The sequence below is a fragment of the Rana temporaria genome, chromosome 3 (assembly GCF_905171775.1).
Source record: "Rana temporaria chromosome 3, aRanTem1.1, whole genome shotgun sequence".
Classification (NCBI taxonomy): Eukaryota; Metazoa; Chordata; class Amphibia; order Anura; family Ranidae; genus Rana; species Rana temporaria.
Window position 1 is genome coordinate 456,463,212 of NC_053491.1, and position 25,318 is coordinate 456,488,529.

A 25,318-nucleotide genomic window follows, 5' to 3' on the forward strand; every position below is an offset into this window, starting at 1 on the left:
CGTTGTAGATCTCCGTAACTACTAATTTGCATACCCGACGCTGGTTTACGACGCAAACTCTTCCCAGCGGCGGCCGAGGTACTGCATCCTATGATCCGACAGTGTAATTCAATTACACCTGTCGGATCTTAGGGCTATCTATGCGTAACTGATTCTATGAATCAGTCGCATAGTTAAGAAGACCCTAAAACAGAGTTACGACGGCGTATCAGGAGATACGCCGTTGTATCTCTTTTGTGAATCTGGGCCGATAATCCTGCCAGTAACAGACTTCCTCTCCTAGGGTGACAACACTCAGTTACTGTACTGTATCAGGACAGGACTACAAATGCCTCCCCTCCGTTTCTTCTTCTTCTTATTATTATTATTATTATTATTATTATTATACAGGATTTATATAGCGCCAACAGTTTACACAGTGTTTTACACTATAAAAGGGAGACAATACAATAAAATACAAGACAAGAGGATTAGGAGGGCCCTGCTCAGAAGAGCTTACAATTTAATAGGGTGGGACAGGTGGTACAAAAGTTTGTAAAGCCTCATACACACGATCGGCTTTTCTGTAGACAAAGTGTATGACTTGTGTCCGAAGGGCGTTGGCCAGGAACTTGTCTTGCATACAAACGGCAAAGAATTGCCGGCCAACAAACGCAAAACTACGTGCTTTTCCAGCTCTTTAGCACCACCCTTTGGGCACCTTCTGCTAATGTTGTGTTTGGTGAGCATTGATTCCGATCATGCGTGTTTGTACTTTGGACTTTTGTCCGACGGACTTGTGTACACATGCTCGGGAAATCCTACAACACACAACTGTCCACGCAAATTTTTAAAGCATGCCATCCAACATTTGCCTGCGGAAAATCTGACAACAATTGTCCGATGGAGCATACAAACGGTCAGATTTTCTGCCGACAGCCTGCCATCACACAATTCCCGATGGAAAATCCAATCGTGTGTACGAGGCTTAAAGTGGATTTAAACCCAAAGGGCCAGATTCACAAACGAGATACGACGGCGTATCTACTGATACGCCATCGTATCTCTGTTTCTAACTATGCGACTGATTCATAGAATCAGTTACGCATAGCTAGCCCTAAGATCCGACAGGTGTAATTGAATTACACTGTCGGATCTTAAGGATGCAATTCTAGGCCGGCCGCTAGGTGGCGAGGCCATTGCGGCCGGCGTAGAATATGCAAATGAAGACTTACGGCGATCCCCGAATGTCCCGAACGGCCCGTCGATCTAACTCTACGTCGTTTCTGTCGAGTTACGCCACGTAAAACTAGGGCTGAGCCCTAGTTCTCTTAAGCCATGGTAAGTATGGCCGTCGTTCCCGCGTCGAAATTTAAACAGCAACGTCGTTTGCGTAAGACGTCCGTGAATGGCGCTGGACGCCATTTACGTTAACGTCTAAGCAAATGACGTCGTTGCGACGTCAGTTAGCGCAATGCACGTCGGGTAATTTACCCGACGGAGCATGCGCAGTACGTCCGGCGCGGGAGCGCGCTTAATTTAAATGGGACTCGCCACATTCGATTGGGCCCGCCTTGCGCCGGACGGATTCAAGTTACACCGCTGCAAATTTCCAGGTAAGTGCTTTGTGGATCGGGCACTTAGGCAGAAAATTTGCGGCGGTGTAACTTAAATCGGAAATGTTAAGTTGCGCCCGCTGGTTGTGAATCTGGCCCAAAAATTTTTATTTATTATTTTTTTGGCTTTTACAATGTACAGTATAAGATTTCCTATCATCTGTGCCCAGTCTTGCCACACAGAGTTAATCCAGCTCTGAGCAATCCTCTTTTATTGGATTGGATTGGAATAAATGCTTATAGAGCGCCGAATGCGAGTTGTGAAACTTGCGTCTAAGCACTTACCAACAAGCCTAATTCAAATGACTTGGAGGGGGGCGTGTTGTATGGAAATGAGGCTTGACCTCAAGTTTTTTGAAGTTTTTTGACACTGCGCATGCGCCGGGCGACTACATTTCCCAGTACGCAACCTCGCGGCGGGAACGGCGGCCATACTTAACATTGTTATTCCACCTCATAGGTGGAATAACTTTAGGCGGCCTATCGCTTACGGAAACGACGTTAATCGACTGCGGCGGGCTCGCGTTCGTTCGGGAATCGTCATAAATGCTCATTTAAATAATCTACGCCGGCTGCAATGGAAGCGCCACCTAGCGGTAAGCCAAAACATTGCAATCTAAGATAGAACGGCACAAGCCGTCCTATCTTAGATATGTTTAAGTGTATCTCTGTTAGAGAATACACTTAAACATAGGTCGGCTTAGAGTCAGAGTTAGGTCAGCTTATCTGTATATAAGCCGGCCTATCTCTTTGTGAATCTACCTAAAGGAGCCCATCCCTACTCCCTTACCATGGACCGCAGCCTGGGATTAAGGCAGCGTCCTGCTCAGAGCTCTGATGGCCAAGTGTCTATCCGTAGGCTTGTAAAAAAAGCAGTGTTTTCAAGCCTTTATGGAAGGCCATCAAGGAGGAGGATGCTCGGAGCTGATGAGAGAGCCGGTTCCAAAGAGAATTCCCCAGTGTTTGGAGCCGGCGGCCACCCTTTGAAGCTAAGCCACTAGGTTGAATTATCGCTAACAGGGCATCAGTTGAACAAAGCTCTCTGGGTGGACAGTAGTGTTGTGTCATATTCGATAAGTACATCGGGCCTAGTTGCCAATAGGCCGGAAACACCAGACAGAGAGCCTTAAACTCTACCCGTTTTGCTATCGGGGGGTCAGTGTAGATCCTTAAGCACCGGGGAGATGTGATTCCGCCTTGGGCAGTTTGTGACTAGTCTACCTGCATGGCTCTGTGTAATTTGCAACCGTTTTGTCCACTTCTGTGGGAGTCCTAAATAGAACACGTTAGAGCAATCTAACCTAGAGTGGATAAGTCCATGAACTAAGATCATATGGTTGTTCTGAGTGAAAAGGTTCTTAATTTTTCGTAATAATTGCAGATGGTAGTTGGCTGATTTTATGCAATATTTTGCGTGAGGTACGAAGCTTAGTTCAGTATCAAAAATGATACCCAGATTTGTAACCCGCTGAGCTGGAGTTGGGGCAGGGCCGAACGAGGATGGCCAGGCAGGTAAGAGGGTAGAATTGGCCTGTGGGCCGATCAGCAAAAGCTCAGTTTTGTCAGCGTTAAGGCCTAGCCTGTTTGTGTCCATCCATTGTTGGATGTTAGATAGTCCCTTATTCAGCTAGTCAGGCATATTAGGTCCACTTGCAAGGTCTGCCAAGATCTGTGTGTCATCCGCATAGATCTGGCAGCCTAGACCATAGCTGATAATGAGGTCGGCTAGTGGGCGCATATAGCAGTTAAATAATAAGGGAGAAAGCGCAGAGCCCTGAGGTACCCCGCAGGTCAATGGTTGGGTGTTTGAGCGGGATGACTCCATTTTTATGGAGTGCGTTCTTTCGGACAAGAAGGATCTAATCCAATTTAACACTGAGTCCTCACAGCCAAATAAAGATTGCAATCTAGAGAGAAGGATAGAATGGTCGATGGTATCAAACGCCGCGGAGAGGTCCAGCAGCACCAAGGCTGCGGACCCCCCGCGTCGCGGACACCCAGCAGACGTTCCCTCATATCTAGAGCGGACATCTCCGTACCGCGCCCGGGTCGAAATCCCGACTGGCAGTCATGGAACAGACCGTGTGACTCAAACTGCTCCTGCAGCTGGATAAACACAACCTGCTCCAGGACCTTAGATAGAAAAGGCAGTAGAGAAATGGGGCGGTAGTTGGTAAGTATCGTGGGGTCCAGGCACACTTTTTTCGATAATGAGAGTATGATTGCTCTCTTGAATCTAGATGGCACTATACCCAGGCGGAGGGACAAATTAATTACTCTGCAGATGTCAATAACCAGAGTGTCTACTAGTGTTGAGCAGAATACGCCATATTCGATTTCGCGATATATCTCGAATATATAGTCGAATATTCGAGATATATTCGCTAAATTCGAATATTTGTGATATTTTATCGAAATGAAATGATTGCGAATTTTCGCTATTGCGAATTCGAAAATAATTGCGAAATTTCGATAACTGCGGTAGGAGCACTCTGATTGGCTCAGAATATTCGTGATATTTTATCGAAATTTCGCAAAATGCGAATGCGATATTGATGGCAAAATTTCGACAACAGCGCTAGGAGCACTCTGATTGGCTCAGAATATTCGTGATATTTTACAATACAAAATAATTGCGAATATTCGGCAAATGCGAAAGGAGCACTCTGATTGGCTCAGAATATTCTTGATATTTTACAATACAAAATAATTGCGAATATTCGGCAAATGCGGAAGGAGCACTCTGATTGGCTCAGAATATTCGTGATATTTTACAATACAAAATAATTGCGAATATTCGGCAAATGCGGAAGGAGCACTCTGATTGGCTCAGAATATTCTTGATATTTTACAATACAAAATAATTGCGAATATTCGGCAAATGCGGAAGGAGCACTCTGATTGGCTCAGAATATTCGTGATATTTTACAATAGAAAATAAAAAGTGTTTTGCATTGGTGGTGATTCTTTACTCTATCCATCTGTCACCGCCATTTGTCAATCAAACACCTTGAAGATTGAACACGTTCATGCTGCATGCTTTGGACTTTTTTTCACTTCACATATCAAAGACATTTTTATGAAAGATTATTTTTCTATTATTGGGACTATATTTCTTTATATATTTGTTTCACTGTGTATTTCACAAGTTATTTGCGCTTGCTTATTTTATAATTTGCCCACATGCCTTGTCACTAGACATATGTTTTATTCTTGTAGAGCGACTCCATTTTCTGTCTTGTATTAATTTATGTTGTATAACATTTTTGAGTTGCTGCTGTATTCTCCCCTTTTTTTAAGGTATGCGCAATTTTTTCCTTCTTACAAAAAAAAATAATATCAAACATACAAATATTCCTAACAGAAACATACACAAAGCCCCCCCCTTTTGCATCAAAGACAATCAGAGTTCTCCTACCACAGTTATCGAAAATTCGCAATCATTTTCGCATTCGCATTAGCGAAAATTCGCAATTTTTTTTTTTTTATATTCTGCAACATAAAAGGATCGCCTCAGCTTAGCTACTCGGCCCAGGGTCTCTAATCATACCAGCAATGCTTTTAGACGTCGATAGGATGTGATCTGTTTTAAAAATAAAATTGAAAAAATGCGAATATTCGGAATAGCGAATATTCACCGCGAAATTCGAAATATATCGTGAATACTCGAATATGCCATATTCGAGCCGAATATTCGCAATACGAATATTCGTGAGCAACACTAGTGTCTACATGTTTCTGAATGAAACAGGCAGGGCAGGGGTCATCAGGATAACTGGTTGGTTTCAGTTTTGAGGTGATAGCTCTGATTTCCTCCTCTGACACTGGGCGAAATTTATGTAGTTTTTCCAGGGTGGTTTTGGTATTTGGTGTTGCACAGGGGGGTGCTAAGGAGGATCGAGCACAGATTTTCTCCACTTTTGAAATTAAAGACTGGTGGATATCATTACACAGTTGTGGAGTCGCCATAATCTTGGAGTGGAATCTTTTTGGCTCAAAAATCTCCCGGACTATGGCGAACAATTCTCCCGTTTGGTTAGGGGCGACGCTAATTTTGGTATTATAATATGTTCTTTTTAGCGTTTTTACTGCCTTGGCATAACCTCTGCAATGTATGCGGTAGGCTTGTTTGTCCAAATTGCATTGAGATTTTAGCCATTTTTCGCTCCAAGAACCATCTCTTTTTTTTGAGAGGGAGGAGGCTAGATGTATACCACGGTTGGGATTTCTGTAATCTCGGCCGGTTGTTAGCCACCTGAAAGGAAGCCACTTCGTTCAATGATTTTTTTATTCAAAATCGTCCAAGGCACGCTCTAATTGGAGAACACCTTCTTCGAGATCGTCCATAAGCTTATTCTCCTCATTCTCGTTGCCGGTTTTAGTATAGCAGTTCTTGAATTCATCACAGTTGACAGGCTTAAGTTTTCGAAATGGAATTGATTTATGCATATTATTACCCGCCTGTATTCTTTTGAGAGCAAAGCCGGGAAGAACATACGAAATCAAAAAGTGATCTAACCACACAATTTTTTGTATCGTCACTTTTGAAATGGAAAGACCATTTAGGAAAAGGGCATCTAGAGTGTGGCCCTTGATATGAGTGGGTTCCTTTATATGCGTAAAATGTAAAGCCTGCATGTCATCCAGGAGATCTTGAGTGTCCTGGTTCCATACATACATCATCTAGCCATAGGTTTAAGTCACCATGAATCACTACATGATTGGAAAGCAATGAAAGTTGCATAGAGAAGTCGTCAAAATCAGAGAGAAATTGAGCCAGAGGGCCAGGAGGCCTACAGCTGATTGTGAATGTGAATGCTGCGTTATCATTCACTATTCACTATTGTTCAGTGAAATAAAACGGACTTACAGAGAAAAACCTTGGTCCGTTCCGCCCCCTTGCTGTGAGTGACAGGTTATTTACATATCTCATGCACTAGCCTGGAGACAGGCATTATTTTTTAATTCCCACCCCACTCCTTTTCTGAAGTGATGTGGTTACTTTTCTGGATTTTGACTGGATGTTAGTGATCATAGCAGAATTTAGTGTAAGGGGAGTGTAGAGGTGGGCGGGGAGTCTACTGACATCATGACTCCACCCACCGAGCTTGGGACAACAGATCCACCCACAGAATCTGCAGTTTTTCAGTTCTTATAACAGACAGAGGGGAAACATTTGACAGGTAAGGATACATGCAGGAGACATGTATATCCTTATAGATCAGCACTATGGCAGTAGTTTAGAAAGGATTAGAGTGGGTTTACATCCACGTTAACTGTGTGGGATGAGCTGATGGAAGTGGTAAAAGATTTGTTAAAGGTGTGGTAGGCTTTCCTGAAGAGATGACTTTTCAGGGATTGCCTGAAGGCAGCTAGAGTAGGAGATAGCAGGACAGGTTGAGGTAGAGAGTTCCAGAGGATGGGAGAGGCTCTGGAGAAATCCTGGAGATATGCATGGGAGGAGGAGACAAGGGAGCTTGAGAGTAGGTCCTCTTGAGAAGAGTGGAGAGGACGGTTTGGGTGATATTTGGAGACAAGATTGGTGATGTAGCTTGGGGCAGAGTTGTGACTGGCTTTGTATGTTGTGGTTAGTATCTTGAACATGACAATGAGTTCACTGTAATCCAATGGCCTTAACAGTCATGTCATGGGGCCACTATGTGCAGCAGGGTCCTGAGGGGTAGCCAGGATTTTTGGATTTGGTTCACCTTTGCATTTTTCATGAACTTGCCCTTTAAAGGTCCCATTTAGGCTCATCATTTTCTATGTATTGAAACTTACAAGGGATGTTGGTAGCGCCCCAATGGGGAATATTCCCTTCCCAGATGCCATACTTTGTTGTCTATACTGCAGATTGTAATCTTTTTTTTTATTTTTTTGACAGATGACCATCGTTTATAAGAATGTTACTGGGTTTGAAGATGTAAAAATACTGTCTATAAGGTATGAGGACATTTTTAAGACATTTTATGATGAATAAATGATGATTCCACCAATACTATATATGGTATGTGTGAAAGAATGTAAAATCTGATCAATAAACTGTTTGTGTCTCCGGCAGTAATGGAAGTGTTATTGTGCTTCATGAGATCATTGTGAGATTGCTATATAAGCAAAATGAGAATATAGCTGCTCAGTTTGAAAAAACACTTAAAGATGTAAAAGAAAACCTGAATGAACTGAATAAAACCTGCGAAGCAAACTGTAAGTACAATACTCCTGCTGGTGCTGGACCAATAAACTAGTTTGACTTTTTTGGGTTTCATGCACATGGGGGCATTTGCCCAGGCAGCGTAATAACATGGAATAATTCTGCTTCCGGAGCTGCCTGTAGATATAAATGCCTATAGAAATACAAATGCGCAGAATACGAAAACCGAAAGATCCAACATAAAAAAATGCTTTATTTTAGTTTTCGTTGCAACAACAGTTCGATATAGATAGGAGATTCGTCATCATGCTGACAATAGCAATCTGTGTCTATCGAACCTGTGGTCGAATGTGCCTAACCTAACTCTATTAGTCCAAGATTATTCTACATAGAGAGGAAATATTCGACATAGAGAGAAAAGATTCAACATTATAGAGAGAAAAGATTTGACATTATAGAGAGGAAAGATTCTCATCATAGAGAGAAAAGATCGCTGCTGGAATTGGGTGTGGGAAGTAAAATAAAAATAATGATGATGATGAATGTTATTGGCTGATTGTAACCAAAGAGGAGGAGCAGTAAAATTGCTAGAACTAACTTCGCAATTCAACATGAACCACAAAGATTCGACAAAGCATTGAAAAACATACAAACGTTGAATCTGTCATTGAATGGTGTCTGTCGAAAGTTCTAAGAAGATTTGACGGAGAAGCTAAACTGTATGACGCCGCAATCGTACATTTCCGGTCAAATGCTCGGCCCATAGGTTATAGAAAAATTCTAATGTTGGTTGACTAGTAATAAAAATAATTAATAAATATAATTATTACTAGTGTCATACAACATTAGAATTCTTCTATAGCTTGTAGGCGAAACATTGGACCGGAAATGTACGATCGCGGTGTCGTACAGTTTCGCTGCTCCGTCGAATCTTATTTCAACATTCGACAAACACAATAAGCCTTAAATGACAGATTCGACCTTAATTAATTTGGATTTCCGGACTAATGCAATTTCTAACGAAAAACAAAATAAATAAAAATGAATTTTGGGAGTAACTAAATACATTTATTTTTCGGATGAAAACGAAATTCTGAAACAAAATGTACACATGTCAAGTGTTTACGCTCTTCTCTTTCACTGCGCCAGCAGGGAGATCAATGTACCGGGGTCATATATATGTAGATACATAAACATGTGTTTTTGATCTTAAGGGTGCACATCCTAATGCATTAGACTGCCCATACCTATGATAAGAATATAACAATTTTACCATCAGACATTTCTATGCTATGCATGAATCTACCCACTGCATATAGAGGGGTTGGCTGGAGAGAAGGGGTGGTGCCTGGACGGGCTGGCACTGATCAAGAGTCAGTGCCGGGGGTGTATTTGGTAGAAGTGGCAAAGGAGACACATTGCCAGTCTTTTGCCCTGCTTATTGTAACCAGTTGAACAATAAAGACCTTGGACTCTTAAGGATTTTTCATTTGACAGTTACTTTGATCAATTCCATCTGACAGTCATCCAATTTACACACATTACTAGCTGCTGTAACAGTCAGAAGTGTTAGAGCCGGTTCACACAGGGGCCACCTGTCAGGCGACTCAGCCGTCTGACGTGTCGCGGTCCGCAGTAGTCAATGGAACCATTCTAATAGGAGCGACGCAAGTCGCTCCGACTTAGAAAAAGGTTCCTGTACGACTTTCGGGGCGACTTGCATTGACTTCAATACAAAAGTCATTTTGCAAGTTGCCTCTAAAGTCGCCTTGAGATCGCCTTGCCGAGTCGGCCCCAAAGTAGTTCCGCCTGTGTGTGAACCGGCTCTAAGGCCCTTTCACATGAAGGGTCTGATTAGGTCCACCTGTCAGTTTTTCAGACAGACCTGATTGGATGGTCCATTCACCCCTATGGTAGGGTAACCAGACATCTCCAGTTTCAGGGGACAGTCTCCTGATTGAGGACACTGTCCCCGGACCAAGTCCGTCCCTGGTTTTGTCCCCGGATTGGATTTAATAGCGGGCAGTGGCAATTTCAAAGACAATCAGTGCAGAATAAAAAAAAAATATTGAATTACACACCCCTGCTCCGCCGTGCCTACTAGCATAGGGGGTTGTATTTTTCCCATTATCTGTGCCCCCTTCTGATTATCACGCGCTGGTCGAAGCGGAGGGAATATTTCTTCAGTTTCGGGCGCATGCCCATTCAGCTCCGCTCGCATGTTCTTCTGCCTTGGCTCAAATCCTGGCCAGCCACCTGCCTATCTCCTTGCCTTCTCTGGTGGAGTGATCTTCCTCTGCTCCCCATCCAGTAGTAGCCGGGGCCTGAAGAGTAAGACTTAAGAGGCTGTGAGGCGGGCGGTGATGGGCAGAGAGTCGCTGATTGTTGCCATTACTATTACCCTATGGTCACCTTACCCTATGGACTTATTTATTTGCAACCACTTACCTCTGATCCAATCGGGTCCACCAAAAAAATAAAACGGAAGGGGAATCATCCTTCTCCATCTAGGCGAATCAGAGGTAGTCGGGTGTAAACCGACAACATTTCACTCCTGGCCACCCATAGAGCAGAGCGGGTAGTGTCCATGTCCACTCTGCATAAACTGAGCTGACACAGACCTGTCATTAACCCCGCTCTGCTCCCATCAGCAAGGGATCAGCAGACAGATCTCCTGCTGATCAAAATAGAGCAAGCCCTGTGTGAAGGGCACCTGTGATCCCCCTCCCCCTTTCCACACTGCTGCCGACATATACCATAAGTCAGTGGCAGCAAAAGGGTTAACCCCCATTTGTCACATAGTTGTCCAATAAGAACAGTGCATCCAGGTCAGCTTGCAAACCACAAACCTCTTGTAGGAAATGTACTCCTGCACATACACTGTACCTTTGTGTCTTCTGCCAACACAGAAATGGCGTTTAATACCAAACTTTATGTCATGATCTTATGTTTTCATGTCTTATAGCTGCCATGTGTATTGCCTTTGAAGTGACATCTACAAAGGACCCGATATCTGAAGAAGGTAGGTGAAATGTTCATGTGATATTCTTCAGTGACTTGTCCTTGGACGTTCCAGAGACGATAGTAAGACAACGACACGTTCTATCTCTTGTCCCATCAGAGCAATGCAGGCAAAAGGTTGACGACGACGGTTTGAAAGATTTTTATACTGCAGAATTTGAAAATGGGAATCTTATCTGTGTGTCTCACTGTGGTAAACAATCTCCTCGCTTTAAGGACTGTCATAATGGAACCTGTCAGATCGAGAAATGGACGGGGCCCCGCTGCTCGTGAGTATTCTTTGATTCCAATTCATTATTTCATGCATTTATAGGTACACTTAGATCAAATAATGGTCTTCAGATGTCACTTTATACACTGACATACCTCTTTAGACCCAGTGGGGTTGATTTACTAAAACTGTAGAGTGCAAAATCTGGTGCAGATGTTCATGATAGCCAATCAGCTTCTAACTTCAGACTATTCAATTAAGCTTTGACCAAAAAAAAACTGTAAGCTGATTGGTTTCTATGCAGATATTGTCCAGACAGTATGGCAATCTGCTGATTTGGCACCATCCAAAGACAGGTTAACGTTTCAGTAAGGCTTCATGTACACGGGACGTTTTTACAACCTCTCCTGAACGATTTAACTTGACAGATAGTAACCCGCGTTTACATGCCGCATTTAGCAGCATTTTGCCGCATTTGCGTTTAGAAGCGTTTAAAAAAAATTGAAAAATGTCTGTAAACGAAACGCGGCTAAACGCGTTTAGCCACGTTTGGTACTTGAAATGCCTCTAAACTCAGTGGCCCGGATTCAGTAAGATTTGCGCATTTGTTACGGAGGCGCAGGGCAGCGTTTTTGCCCTGCGCCCCCGCAAATTATCTGCGCTGCGCACGATTCACAGAGCAGTAGCTCCGTAAATTGCGTGTGCGCTCTTTAAAATTGCCCTGCGTAAGGGCGCCTAATGTAAATGATCCCGTAGGGGGCGGGAATCATTTAAATTAGGCGCGCTCCCGCGCCGAGCGTAGAGCGCATGCTCCGTCGGGAAACTTTCCCGACGTGCATTGCGGCAAATGACGTCGCAAGGACGTCATTTGCTTCAAAGTGAACGTGAATGGCGTCCAGCGCCATTCACGAATCACTTACGCAAATTACGTAAAATTGGAACGTCGCGACGCGGGAACGACGGGTATACTTTAGCATTGGCTGCCCCTGCTATTAGAAGGGGCAGCCTTACGCTAAACACGCCGTATGGAAACGACGTAAATTGCGTACGCAGGGCTCGCGCAACATTGTGAATCGGTGTTAGTATGCAATTTGCATACTATACACTGAGCACAATGGGAGCGCCCCCTAGCGGTCATCGCAAGAATGCAGCCTAAGATATGTGTGGCATAAGAGCCTTATGCCACGCAGATATTAGGCTGCAGTCGGCGTTACGATGTCCTGAATCAGGAGCACTCGTAACGCCGGAGCAAGTGCGCAATTGCGCTGTGTAACCTATGGTTACACAGGCGCAATTGCTTCTTGAATCTGGGCCAGTGTCTGAACCCATTTTTTTCCATTAAAAAAAAAGCCTCTAAACTCAACTGCCTAGAAACAACCCTGTGTACATGTACTGATGAGATAACATACCTCTGGCCAAATGCGGTACTGTACACCACAGAGGCTTGAATTCTGCTTGTTTTGTGAGACAACGCTTGCTAACCGAGTCAGAATTAAAAAAAAAAACGAATAGCTCATATTGCGAAACGCTCGTTAACTGCATTACTCGCAATCCGAGGTATTACTGTAACCTGATGCAAATCAACACAACATATAAAAAACATGCAAGTGGGACAGATCCCGAACAGTATATTTATATTACCTCTCTGTAATAGCACTGCAGATTCAAGGCTTGTGTATGTCACTTCTTATTCCGCTTTTACTCTGTATTCACTATGGAACTACTGGAGCAGTTCAAGCCACACTTGCAAAGGCTGTGTTCATACTATAGTTGTAATGGGGTGCTAAGATGACTCCCTACTCACCCATCTACCTTAGTTTGGCCCCCCCATAGAGTGATCCGTCCGTTTTAATCCCTAAACGCTTGCACCATTGTGCTGCAACTGTATGTTTTGCACGCAGGTGGTATGTGGCCCCATTCACAGCTTACAAAACGCGTCAGATGGATACTGTTTGACACGCCACAGCACAAAGTGTGTACCCCTGTATGGCTGCCTTTGCAGCTTGGAGAGGGCAGTTGGCTGGGGCAATAAAAACAACTCAACAGACTATTTTTACCGCCTCCCCAACCACAAGTGCAAGCTAAGCTCAAAAGACAAGTCTTAAAGCATGCACTGAGCCACATATCAGAGGGCAATGCATTGTGGCACAGCAGCCCCAAGGGTGACTCCAAACCTGTAATCCTGATGCTGCCGGTCACTTGTTCTTCTCTTGTGGTGCTCATCTCTGTGTCGTTGGTGTCAGGTGAGGAGGACTGCTTTGCCATCTATGTAAGTGGGTTGAAGTAGGGGAGCTGGGAGGTGGGCTCTGTGGGTTGTATGAACCTAAAGGGATCAAGAGGGCTCTCAGGGAGGAAGGGTGGCTGATGGACTCTAATGCCGCATACACAAGATCAGATTTTCCATCGGAAAAACCTTGGATAGTTTTTCCGACGGAATTCCGCTCAAGCTTGGCTTGCATACACACGGTCACACCAAATTCTGACCTGCAAGAACGCGGTGGCGTACAACACTACGACAAGCCGAGAAAAAGTTCAATGCTTCCGAGCATGTGTCGACTTGATTCTGAGCATGTGTGGGTTTTTGCGCGTCAGAAAAGCATACAGACGATCGTTTTTTCTGATAGGATTTATTTCCATCTGAAAAATTGTGAACCTGCTATCAAACTTTTGCTGCCGGGAATTCCGACAGCAAAAGTCAGATGGAGCATACACACGATCGGAATTTCCGATGAAAAGCTCCCATCGGAATTCCGAACGTGTGTATGGGGCATAAGGGAGAGGGAAGCTAAAGCCTCGTACACATGATAGGTTAACCAGAGGACAACGGTCTGAAGGACCCTTGTCCTAGGTTAACCGATGAAGCTGACTGATGGTCCGTCGCGCCTACACACCATAGGTTAAATAACCGATCGTGTCAGAACGCGGTGACGTAAAACACAACGACGTGCTGAAAAAAACAAAGTTCAGTGCTTCCAAGCATGTGTCGACTTGATTCTGAGCATGCGTGGATTTTTAACCGATGGTTGTGCCTTCTAACGATCGGTTTTGACCTATCGGTTACCAATCCATAGGTTCATTTTAAAGCAAGTTGGCTTTTTTTTTACTTATGGTTAAATAACCTATGGGGCCCACACACGATCGGTTTTGACCGTTGAAAACGGTCCTTTAGACTGTTATCCTCTGGTTAACCTATCGTGTGTACGAGGCCTAAGGGGCTCTTGGAGGGTTCAGAGGATTAGGGGGAAGGTCCAGGGCTGAGTTTTCCCCCCACCCTTCTATGTGGCTAACACATTTCAAAGGGGCTCTAATAAAGAGGGGATTCCACTTGAAATGCATTAGAAACATTGAACTTGGATGGTTTCAAGTCCCATGCTGTTGATTAAGTGCTGCAGATAGAGCGGTTGTGGCTTTGAATTCACTGATACGCATGTTAACCTAAACTTTTTGTGAATATAATATTTGCTCTTATGAATTAATAGATGGTATATGAAGGTGATGCACTAGGCTGGTGCTCCCTATTTTAGTTTTTTTTTATAGAATCTTTATGTTCCCTGCAGTTGGGCTGCAAGGCATTGATAAAGACGATATGTCCACCAATGAGGCTAACAGACTTTGCTGCATCTTTTTTACAGGTGCCCGGCATTGGACAAGTATATGTACACGAATTCAGACTGTACAGGCCAAATTCTCAAGGATGCTTTATATGGTGGCGTGGGAGCAGCCTTTGGTGTCTTGGTCGTCATCATTTGCACTGGACTAGTACTATTCTTCCTGTACAGATCTAAAACGTCAAAGAAGGACAGGTGAGACCAAAAGCAAGATATAGTACATCTACTCTGTGGTTCTTGCTGCAAACAATATCTGTAAAAACAGCATGAGTCCCCATATAACATAAAAGCCTAACTTCAGATTTTTTTTAGATTTGGATAGAGTAGGGTGAAATTTAATCTAGGGTAGGTTACCCATTTCTATCTGTGAACCCATTACGGACATCAAAAACAGGGGTACCAGTGTCACCAGAACAAGAAGACAAAAAAAAAACCTCAAATGTTCTTACACTTCCTCACTTTTTGGGATGAGTTTGGAGTTTGTATGAAGTTTGGGGTTGAGGAGGCTTGAAAAAGCTCAAATGCAGGTCAAAGGGAGATCAACTGCAGGTCAACTGCATCTGTCAATTATTTATTTCTGAATAATCTCCGAAGTGTCTTAAACTGATGTCATCGACACAAGTCCAAAGCTGGTTGACACAGGCCCTAGTTGTGAATTCCTTTAGAACAGGGCCGTCTTAATAGCATCATGGGCCCCTGGGCAAAGTAGTGCTCTGGGGCCCATATAATGATGACAGTGCAGGTAAACAGACATTAAGTAGGTAGGAGGCAGATTGCCTCCCCTTTGCATATATCACTCTCAGTGCCATCATGGGGCCCCCAAATTCAGGGCAGTGTGGGCTCAAGGACCAGCTGCTTTGGGGAAAGTGCAGGGGCCCCCCATGCAGCTGAGGCCCCTGGGCAGTGTCCAGGTTTGCCCTCTCATTAAGACAGCCCTGCTTTAGCAGGAGATGTTTGTCATTTGATGGACCTTCAAATGGGTTAAGTTGAGTGGCTATGGGTATCTTTAAGAAGCTGCTAGACCAGGGCTGTCCAAACTTTTTTCAAAGAGGGCCAGATTTGATATAGTGAACATGCTCGAGGGCCGACCATTTTCCCTATCATTCTTTAAACCATTAAAATTCGGTCTAAGTGTGTTCGTTCGAGCACTAATACACTGCCCAACAAGAAATCTCTTGCCTTTGTGGCTGAGTGTGAGTAAAGAGATTAGCTCAGGCGTGTTATTTGGATATACCGTATTTATTGGCGTATAACACACGCCTTCACTTTAAGAGGGAAGTTTCTGGAAAACAAACGTACTTTTTTAAATAAAGATCTGTGAAGCAGATCCCCAGTCCATCGAAGATCCCCCCCCCCCATTACAGACCCCACTCCATCACAAATCCCCAGTCCATCACAGATCCCCAGTCCATCACAGATCTGTGATGGACTGGGGATCTGTCATGGACTGGGGAATCTGTCATGGACTGGGGATCTGTGATGGACTGGGGAATTCCCCAGTCCATCACAGATCACCAGGTCATCACAGAATTCCCCAGTCTATGACAGATCCCCAGTCCATCCCCAGTCTATGACAAATCCCCAGTTCATCCCCAGTCTATGACAGATCCCCAGTCCATCCCCAGTCTATGACAGATCCCCAGTCCATCACAGATCCCCAGTCCATCACAGATCACCAGTCCATTCCCAGTCCATCACAGAATTCCCCAGTCCATCACAGAATTCCCCAGTCCATCACAGAATTCCAATCCATCCCAGATCCCCAGTCCATCATCACAGTCCCCCCCCCCCCCATTGCAGAGCCCACTTCATAGGCCCCACTACATCTCAGACTCCCTCCCTAATTCAGACTCCCTCCATCACAGTCCTCCCTCGATATTGGAGTCAGACTGTCCCTTTCATCCACGTAGCATTCCCCCTCACCACACTGCACTAACTTAATCACACAATCCAGGAAGCACGCATGGCAGGTCCAGAGAAAGGGGGCTGGACTTTTCAAGTTAAAGGCAGGTGATTGGTTGCTGGGACCGCCCCACTGTCTAGCAACCAATCACCTGCTTTGTAACTTGAAAGATCCCGCCCTTTGTCCGGACCTGCAGGGCTTCCAGGCGTGTGTGAAAAAGGTGTGTGGGGAGGGGGAGGAAGGGGGAGTGATGCAATGATTTAGGAGAGACCTGCCGCGCCTCCCATGTAATAAATTATGTTAGCGGCGTGCAGGATTCAGCCTGCGATGCACCATTTTGTGATATAAGTTATATATCTTTTGTGGCCTCAGTGCTGGGAAAAGATATATATGTCCAGACAACCAGGCGGGTCGTTCAAAACCGGAACGCGGGCCGCAATTGGCCCGTGGGCCGGACTTTGGACATGCCTGTGCTAGACCATAGAGGGGAAATATCTCACAACATAGAAAGCAACACTGATCAGGTTTTTAGGGCCCATAGATTATTGTTGCACCAAGGTAGCACTGAAGGCTCAGTATGAGCTATGTACAGTACATAACTCTGCATGTTGTAGGATATGGGTATGCCCATCTGTGTGTGTAGAGTAGATAAGTAAATTGTGTGCCCAGATGCGGCTCTAGGCTTTGTGAGGCCTTAGGCAAAATTTAGACATGGGGCCCCACTCACGCCCTTTGCAGGGGTTAACAAAGAACCCAGAGGCGGAGAATCTTACTGCTGCTGCTGGTGTGGGATGTGTTCTGCGCCAATCACATGGGATAAATAGGAGAGGAGGGTCAGCCGGGATTGGCACAGTACACATCCCACCCACACAAGCAGCAACGGTAATAAGATGCTTCACCTCAAAGTTCTTCCTTAGCCCCTGAAAAAAAAATTGGGGTGGAGTGGAGATGGGTAATGTGAGTGAAAAACATGGGGAAGGGAAGAAGGAGAGGGTAAAAAGGGGGGAGTGGGTAGGAGATGAGGGATGGGTAGAGGAGAACTGGAATGAAACTGGGGGATCCTGGTCTGTATAAGGATCGAGGGATGGAGAGAAAGGGAGGAAAGAAGATCGAGAGATGGAGAAGGAAAGATAGAAAGAAAGAAAGGAAAGAAAGAAGAATTGAGGGAGAAAGAAAGAAAACGTAGAGAGGGAGGGAGAAATAAAAAAAAGGGAGAGAGGGATGGAGGGAGGGAGAAATCTCTCTGATGGGACACTATTAACTACCCTTAAGCAGAGATTCCCAAGTCCCTACTTCTGCAGCCAAACAGCAGGGGGAATCTGTGCAGCACAATGTTATTAGGGTGTGCCCAGGAACATCTGGCACATCCTGTGTGCCCGCCTATGCCCTTATCCCTGTTCTATCTAAACCTGATTTAAGTTTGAAGTAAAGGTTGGTCTAAAAATTGGACTGTTTGAAGGTAAGGTCCCATAGCTATTATAGCTTAATGTACTATTTGTTATACCGATTATAAAGGGCTCCTATTATTCATTTATATTAAAAAAACATAATGTATTTTACAAAATTGGTTCTGTTAATATAAACTTTTGTAATAATCTGTAAATCCTTTTGTTATTAGAGAGGCAATCCTGAATGACACTGACCAGTGGTTCGATGAAGACAAAGATGATAAATGGAGTAACAACATTTCCATAACTGATTCAAATCAAGGCGAGCAAGGTATGTGGAATAGCCTCAACTTCTTCTATAGTGGCATAGGAACAGGAGAGGTATTGGTCATATTGTCCTCCCATACTGCTACTTCCTGACATTTGAGAGCTGGAATTGTAGTTAACTAGTTTGTCTGCACACATTCAGAGGTCCATCAAATCTGCCCTTTTTTTTGGTTTTGTTAATTTTTACAGTTCTATTCTCTCCATAATTGTATTGGATTTTAAAAAATTTTGTGCTATAAACAAAAATAGAGCGACAATTTTGAAAATAATGCAATATTTTTTACTTTTTGCTATAATAAATATCCCCCAAAAATATATATATAAAAAAAAATTGTTTTCCTCAGTTTAGGCCGATACGTATTTTTCTACATATTTTTGGTAAAAAAAATAAATCGCAATAAGCGTTTATTGATTGGTTTGCGCAAAAGTTATAGGGCTGGATTCAGGTAGATCTGCACATTTTTACGGCGGCGCAGCGTATCATATTTACGCTACGCCGCCGTAAGTCAGAGAGGCAAGTGCTGTATTCACAAAGCACTTGCCTCCTAAGTTACAGCGGCGTATCGTAACTGGGGCCGGCGTAAGTGCGCCTAATTCAAATGAGGATGAGGGGGCGTGTTTTATGTTAATTATTGGTGACCCGACGTGATTGACGTTTTGTACGAACGGCGCATGCGCCGTCTGTGGAATTTCCCAGAGTGCATTGCTCCAAAGTACGCCGCAAGGACATCATTGATTTTGACGTGAACGTAAATTACGTCCAGCCCCATTCATGGACGACGTCAAATTTTTAAATTTCGACGCGGGAACGACGGCCATACTTAACATTGGCTACGCCACCTAGGGGGCAGCTTTATCTTTACGCGGCGTATTTCTTACGGAAACGGCGTATCTTTACTGCGACGGGCAAGCGTACATTCGTGAATCGGCGTATCTAGTCATTTACATATTCTACGCCGAAAACAACGGAAGCGCCACCTAGCGGCCAGCGGAAAAATTGCACCCTAAGATACGACGGCGCAGGCCGTCGTATCTTAGCTAGGTTTAAGTGTATCTCAGTTTGAGCATACACTTAAACTTACGACGGGCTTAGATTCCGAGTTACGTCGGCGTATCTAGAGATACGCCGGCTTAACTCTTTGTGAATCCGGCCTATAGTGTCTACCAAATAGGGGACAGATTTATGGCATTTTTATTATTTATTTTCTTTACTAGTAATGGCAACGATTTTTATCGTGACTGCAACATTATGGCGGACACATCGGACACTTTTGACACTATTTTGGGACCATTGTCATTTTTACAGCGATCAGTGCTATAAAAATGTACTGATTACTGTGAAAAAGACACTGGCAGTGAAGGGGTTAACATGTAGGGAGCGCTGAAGGGGTTAAGTGTGCCCTAAGGAAGTGATTCTTACTGTGTGGGGGCGTGGCTTGGCGTGTGACTTCACTGATCGTCGTTCCCTATGACAGGGAACAGGCAATCGGTGACAGTCTGACTAGGAAGCAAGGGGAGAGGTTTGTTTACACTTACCTCTCCCCGTTCTTCAGCTCTGTGACCTGATCGCGGGACACCGGCGGCGACCGATCCGCAGGTCCCGCTGGGGTGGTCACGGAGTATCCGATCGGGTCGCGAGCGCACGCGACCCACGGCTGCGCATATTAAAGGGAACGTACCTGTACGCCAATATACGCAGCTGTGCCATTCTGCCGATGTACATCGGCGTGCGCCGGTCGGCAAGCGGTTAAAGCCAAATTTTTATTTTGCTTTGAGTAGAGTACTCTTGCCAGATTTTTCCAGATGTCTTGTCAGGGAGCATTTCATTTAATGCAAATCCCTTGCTAACCCAGAAGACATAGCAGGAAGTAAGAGAAGCCCTCTCCAAAATAAAGGGTTGTTCCCTCTTGCCACCAGAATCGGTTTACCTATTGAAAGATTTCCTTCACCTCACATTGATGTGAAAAGTCTAAAATATTGGACATCCCTTTATTTTTCATCCTGGTGACGAAGGTCACCATGAAAATATAGAAGTGTGAATCTCGGCAGAGGGGACACAAACAGCAATATAACATAGGCCCAGGTTCACGTAGCACTTACGCCGACGTATCTCGAGATACGCTGCGTAAAGTGTAAATGTGCGCCGTCGTATCTGTGCACCGTGCCCACAGAACTAGATACGCCTGAAAATAGGCTTCCTATGGCCGACGTAAGTTTCCTACGCCGTCGTATCGTGGGCGCATATTTACGCTGGCCGCAAGGGGCGCTGCCATTGATTTACGATTCGAATATGCAAATGAGTGAGATACGCCGATTCACGAACGTACTTGCGCCCGGCGCATTAATATACGCGGTTTACGTAAGGCTTACGTCCGGCGTATAGTTATTCCCCATCTATGAGGCGCAACTCATGCAAATGTATGGACCATGGAACAGCCGTCGTATTTTACGTCGTTTACGTAGTAGTACGTGAAGGGTAGGGCGTAGGTTACGTTCACGTCGTAGGCATTGATTCGACGTATCTTAGGGAGTATTTCCGACGTTATTCTGAGCATGCGCACTGGGTTGCGTCCACGGGACGGCGCATGCGCCGTTCGTTCGGCCCATCGTTTGCATGGGGTCACACTTCATTTAAATGGATCACGCCCACTTCCACCTACTTTGAATTAGGCCGGCTTACGCCTACGAATTTACGTTACGCCGGCGCAACATTGGGAGCATTTGCTTTGTGAATTCCATGCTTGCCTCTCTGCGTTGCGTCGGCGTAGCGTAAAAGTGATACGCTACGGCGGCATATATATGGGCCGAAGTATGTAAATATGGGCCATAGACAGGAACTTCCACATTCTACCCAAAAGAAAATAAAGGTTTTGGCATTGCATATACTTAACTCTCATTTCTGAATAAGAAGAGACAACCATGGGTTTGGAAAACTTTAAAATAATTTAGGTATATATTTCTATAACCTAATGTGAATTTTGACTTTGAATCCCGAGGGCCAGCACAGTTAGATTGTACAGTAACGAATTCGAGAACAACTGGCAAATATAGATTTACTAATTTCTTGGTTGTACCTTATTATCAAACAGGCTCTTCCCGAGAGAATTTTAGACCAGCCTTGGAAAAAGTCAACACACAAATTGAGGTATGAAGACAACTCTTAACTTTTTTTTTTTTTTTATCAAGAATGAAGCTATATACTGTGAATATTTGGTTTGTTCTTTCACAAAAAAAAAAAAAACTCACTAAAAAAAACGCTGCTCTGTTCATAGATGTCATACAGTACTATAGCTTCTATGAATGAAACAGTATCTCTGAATGGAGGGGGCAGAGATATAAATCATCCACCTGTCCTTACCCGCAAACACTGAGTTTGGACTTTTTATTCCAACCCCTTTATTGCTTCTGAACAATTTAAACAGAATTGGCCCAAGGGCAGACCAAAAGGCAGCAAAGTTCTTGATTTGGGTTTGCATACCTGTAAGCTCTATCACTGCACTCTGCCAACTATTATCGTATATACTCGAGGATAAGCCGACCCGAATATAAGCCGAGGTACCTAATTTTACCACAAAAAACTGGGAAAACATATTGACTCGAGTATAAGCCTAGGGTGTCCATCTGCATGCCTCACTTTGCCTCACTGTGTCCATGTGCATGCCTCACTGTGCCCATGCCTCACTGTGCCCATGCCTCACTGTGCCCATGCCTCACTGTGCCCATGACTAGACTGATGTTTAACATGGGAGTCTATGGAAGGGGTGCCCAGGTGTGAAAAATCGGTGCTCTCCAGCCGTAGGTCCCCCAGACAACAAATTTTGCACACTTGTAGAGGAGAATTGGGGCTACATGTGTGCCAAGCTCTGGGTCCAGGGGCCTTACCAGGTCCCCAAATCACTGGAGAAATTACCATTTAACATGGGAGTCTATGAAAGTGGTGCCCGGCTTTGAAAAATCGGTGCTCTCCGGCTGTAGTTCCCCCGGACAACAAACTTTGCACACTTGTAGAGGAAGAGTGGGGCTACATGTGTGCCAAGTTTGGTCCCGACCGGTACCGGGTCCCTAAAGTCCAGGAGATCAGACGCAAAGGTGACTCAAGGGGGGCATTTTCACCACAAAAAAATGTGCTGAAATACTCGGCTTATACTCGAGAATATACAGTACATTTCAGAACCTTTACTGGCCATTAAGACACTCACATTCGAAAGCTGAATTATATGAATAACCAGTGGAATGAGCTTACTCTCTACTTGGAGAGAAATCTAGGTCCTATGCACAATTGGGTCACTTTTATTCCTATTACAAGGAATGTAAACATCCCTTGTAATAGAAAAAAAAGCATGACAGGACCTCTTAAATATGGGATCTGGGGTCAAAAAGACTTCAGATATCATATTGTCATATTTACACTAAAATGCAATAAAAAAAATGTCACTTGAAAAAAATAATAATAATCTGCCACGGAGACCACTTTTATCTCAAAGTGAAACACATGGCTTTGCCGAAAATACCAGGGTTAAGGTAGCTAGCTGCTGCCATGACCCCGGTATTTAGTGTCAAAATACCAACACACGGGTACATTGTTTTGCGTGAAGTGAGAAAAATAATTATGTAAGTTTTAGGGCTACAAGGGTGAAGCATTCTGTGCTTTCAAGAAATCTAACCACTTTCTGCCCATCATCACATTAGCAGAAGCAGCTAAATTTTTCGGTAGCAAAGAGAATAAATCATAAGTGTAGCTTTATACCGCATACTCACGATCGGAATTTCCAACAAAAAAAATTCAATGTGAGCTTGTTGTCGGCAAATCTGACCGTGTGTATGCTCCGACCGTGTGTATTTCCGACAACAAATGTTTGAGAGCTGGTTCTCAATTTTTCCGACAACAAAAGTTCTTGTCGGAAATTCCGATCATCTGTATGCAATTCTGACGCACAAAAAACCTGCGCATGTTCGGAATCATTGAACTTCATTTTTCTCGGCTTGTTGTAGTGTTGTACGTGACCGCGTTCTTGACGTTCAGAATTTAAGACAACATTTGTGTGACCGTTTTTATGCAAGACAAGTTTGAGCCAACATTCCTTTTGAAAAAAATCCACGGTTTTGTTGTTGGAAATTCAGATTGTGTGTACGCGGCATTAGACTAAAGACCTGTACACACGATCAGATATTCCGACAACAATTGTGTGATGGATGTGTTTTGTCGGATAATCTGACCGTCTGTATGCTCCATCGAACAATTGCTGGAATTTCCGACAACAAATGTTGGATGGTCATGCTCTAAAATTGTTCGAGAACAGATGTGTTTCTTCGGATTACCTGATCGTGTGTACACAAATCGGTCGGACTAAAATCCAAAGTACAAACATGCATGCCCCTAACCAATGCTAACCATAAGATAACATTAGCAGAAGTTGGCCAAAGGGTGGCACTAAAGAGCATAAAAACGATGTAGTTTTGTGAATGTTGGCTGAAAAAATTCTGCCATCTGTATGCAGAACAAGTTCACGGCCAACGCCCTTTCGAACAAAATTCCACAGATTTGTCGGATGGAAATACGATTGTGTGTATGAGGCTTAACTGGCACATTTTCTGCCAGATCCAGAAAATTAGATCCGCGCAGCGTATCAGAGATACGCTACACCGCCGTACCTTACATGGCGTAATTTCGAATCCTCAAAGAATTTGCGCCGTAGTTACGGCGGCGTAGTGTATTTCTGGCGGCGGAATTCAAATCAGCGATTAGGGAGCGGGTTTCATTTAAAATCCCCGCCCCAAATGAACTGCGTCGTTCCGAAATTTCCCGCCGTGCATTGCGCTAAATGACGTCACTAGGACGTCATTTTTTTAACTTAGACGTGAGTTACTTCCATCCCGATTCACGGACGACTTACGCAAAAAAAAAAAAAAAAATTCAAATTTCAACGCGGGAACGACGGCCATACTTAACATGGCAAGTCTATCTATACACCGCAAAATACCAGCTTTAACTATACGCCGGAAAAAGCCGATTAGAGACGACGTAAGAGAATGCGTCGGCCATGCGTACGTTCGTGGACCATCGGAAATAGCTAATTAGCATACCCGACGCGGAAAACGATGAGAACGCCACCCAGCGGACGCCGAAGTATTGCATCTAAGATCCAAAGGCGTACGAAGCCGTACGCCTGTCGGATCAAACCCAGATGCCGCTGTATCTTGGTTTGAGGATTCAAACTAAAGATACGACGCAGGTAATTTGAAAGTACGCTGGCGTATCAGTAGATACGCCAGCGTACTTACTCTGTGGATCTACCCCTTAGTGTTTTTCGAAAATATTGTCCTATGAAATTTAAATTTTTCTTCAACTTTCTTATCTAGGTGAGGATACAAAGACCCCAGATATCCTTAGCTTGATCCATTCCTAAAACAATCAGTCCAACAGATGAAGAGGAGAACTTCTGAAGATTTTCACACCATTCTGAACTCCAAGTGCAATAAGAAATTATCTCCAGTAAAAGTGCCAAAATTTTGGCTATGAATGAACTTTTGGAAGAAAAAGACCAGAAGCTTTATGTGGACACATTAATCCAACAGTTTGGGTGAAACATGGAAGAACAACTGAGCTACAGAACTGGATTTATCTGTATGAGAAGGATAACGGAATCATGGCTCCCAGAACTATGACACCCTATGTCAATATTTTAATAAAATGTATTGCACTCATGGAGGAAGAATGCTGTCTAATTGTATGCATTTGTTACATTTTAGCTGTACAGATCAGCAATTGATAAAAATAATAGATGGTTCCATGTGTTTTAGACTATAAAGAGTCTGACTCTTCATAGTATCTTCTACACCCCCATCACCCATATAAGTCTTTTGCTAAAATCGGCCACAAATGTCAACAAGTGAACAAAAAAAAAATGAAAAAAAAAACTCTAACCCTGCAGCCCTGGGCACAGGCCCGTAATTTTGTCTGGGTTAAACACAGCCCTGGACAAAGATCTAATTAAAGCGGAAGTAAACCCATCGATTTAACAGTTTCAAAAAGCAGTTACATTTCCGGCATGCCGGGATTGCTAACTGTCCCATTGGTTGTGCTCTCAACCAAACGGTCAAACCATCCAATGGC

General features: G+C 44.0%; 1 protein-coding gene across 1 annotated transcript; it reads left to right on the forward strand.

Moving 5' to 3' along the window:
* Window positions 1-7,458: 7,458 nt before the first annotated feature.
* LOC120930940 (mucin-3B-like) lies at window positions 7,459-25,110 on the forward strand. The gene is made up of 8 exons (XM_040342072.1): window positions 7,459-7,538; window positions 7,657-7,799; window positions 10,712-10,768; window positions 10,868-11,036; window positions 14,611-14,781; window positions 18,108-18,208; window positions 21,294-21,349; window positions 24,565-25,110. The coding sequence occupies exons 1-8, from the start codon at window positions 7,480-7,482 to the stop codon at window positions 24,598-24,600; spliced, it is 792 nt and encodes a 263-aa protein (XP_040198006.1). The 5' UTR covers window positions 7,459-7,479; the 3' UTR covers window positions 24,601-25,110.
* The last annotated feature ends 208 nt before the right edge of the window (window positions 25,111-25,318 follow it).

Coding starts and splice junctions, on each gene's coding strand:
- LOC120930940 (XM_040342072.1), top strand. CDS start 7,480: ATGACCATCGTTTATAAGAATGTTACTGGGTTTGAAGATGTAAAAATA. Junction 7,539..7,656: donor GTAAAAATACTGTCTATAAG/GTATGAGGACAT, acceptor TGTCTCCGGCAG/TAATGGAAGTGTTATTGTGC. Junction 11,037..14,610: donor TGGACGGGGCCCCGCTGCTC/GTGAGTATTCTT, acceptor TCTTTTTTACAG/GTGCCCGGCATTGGACAAGT.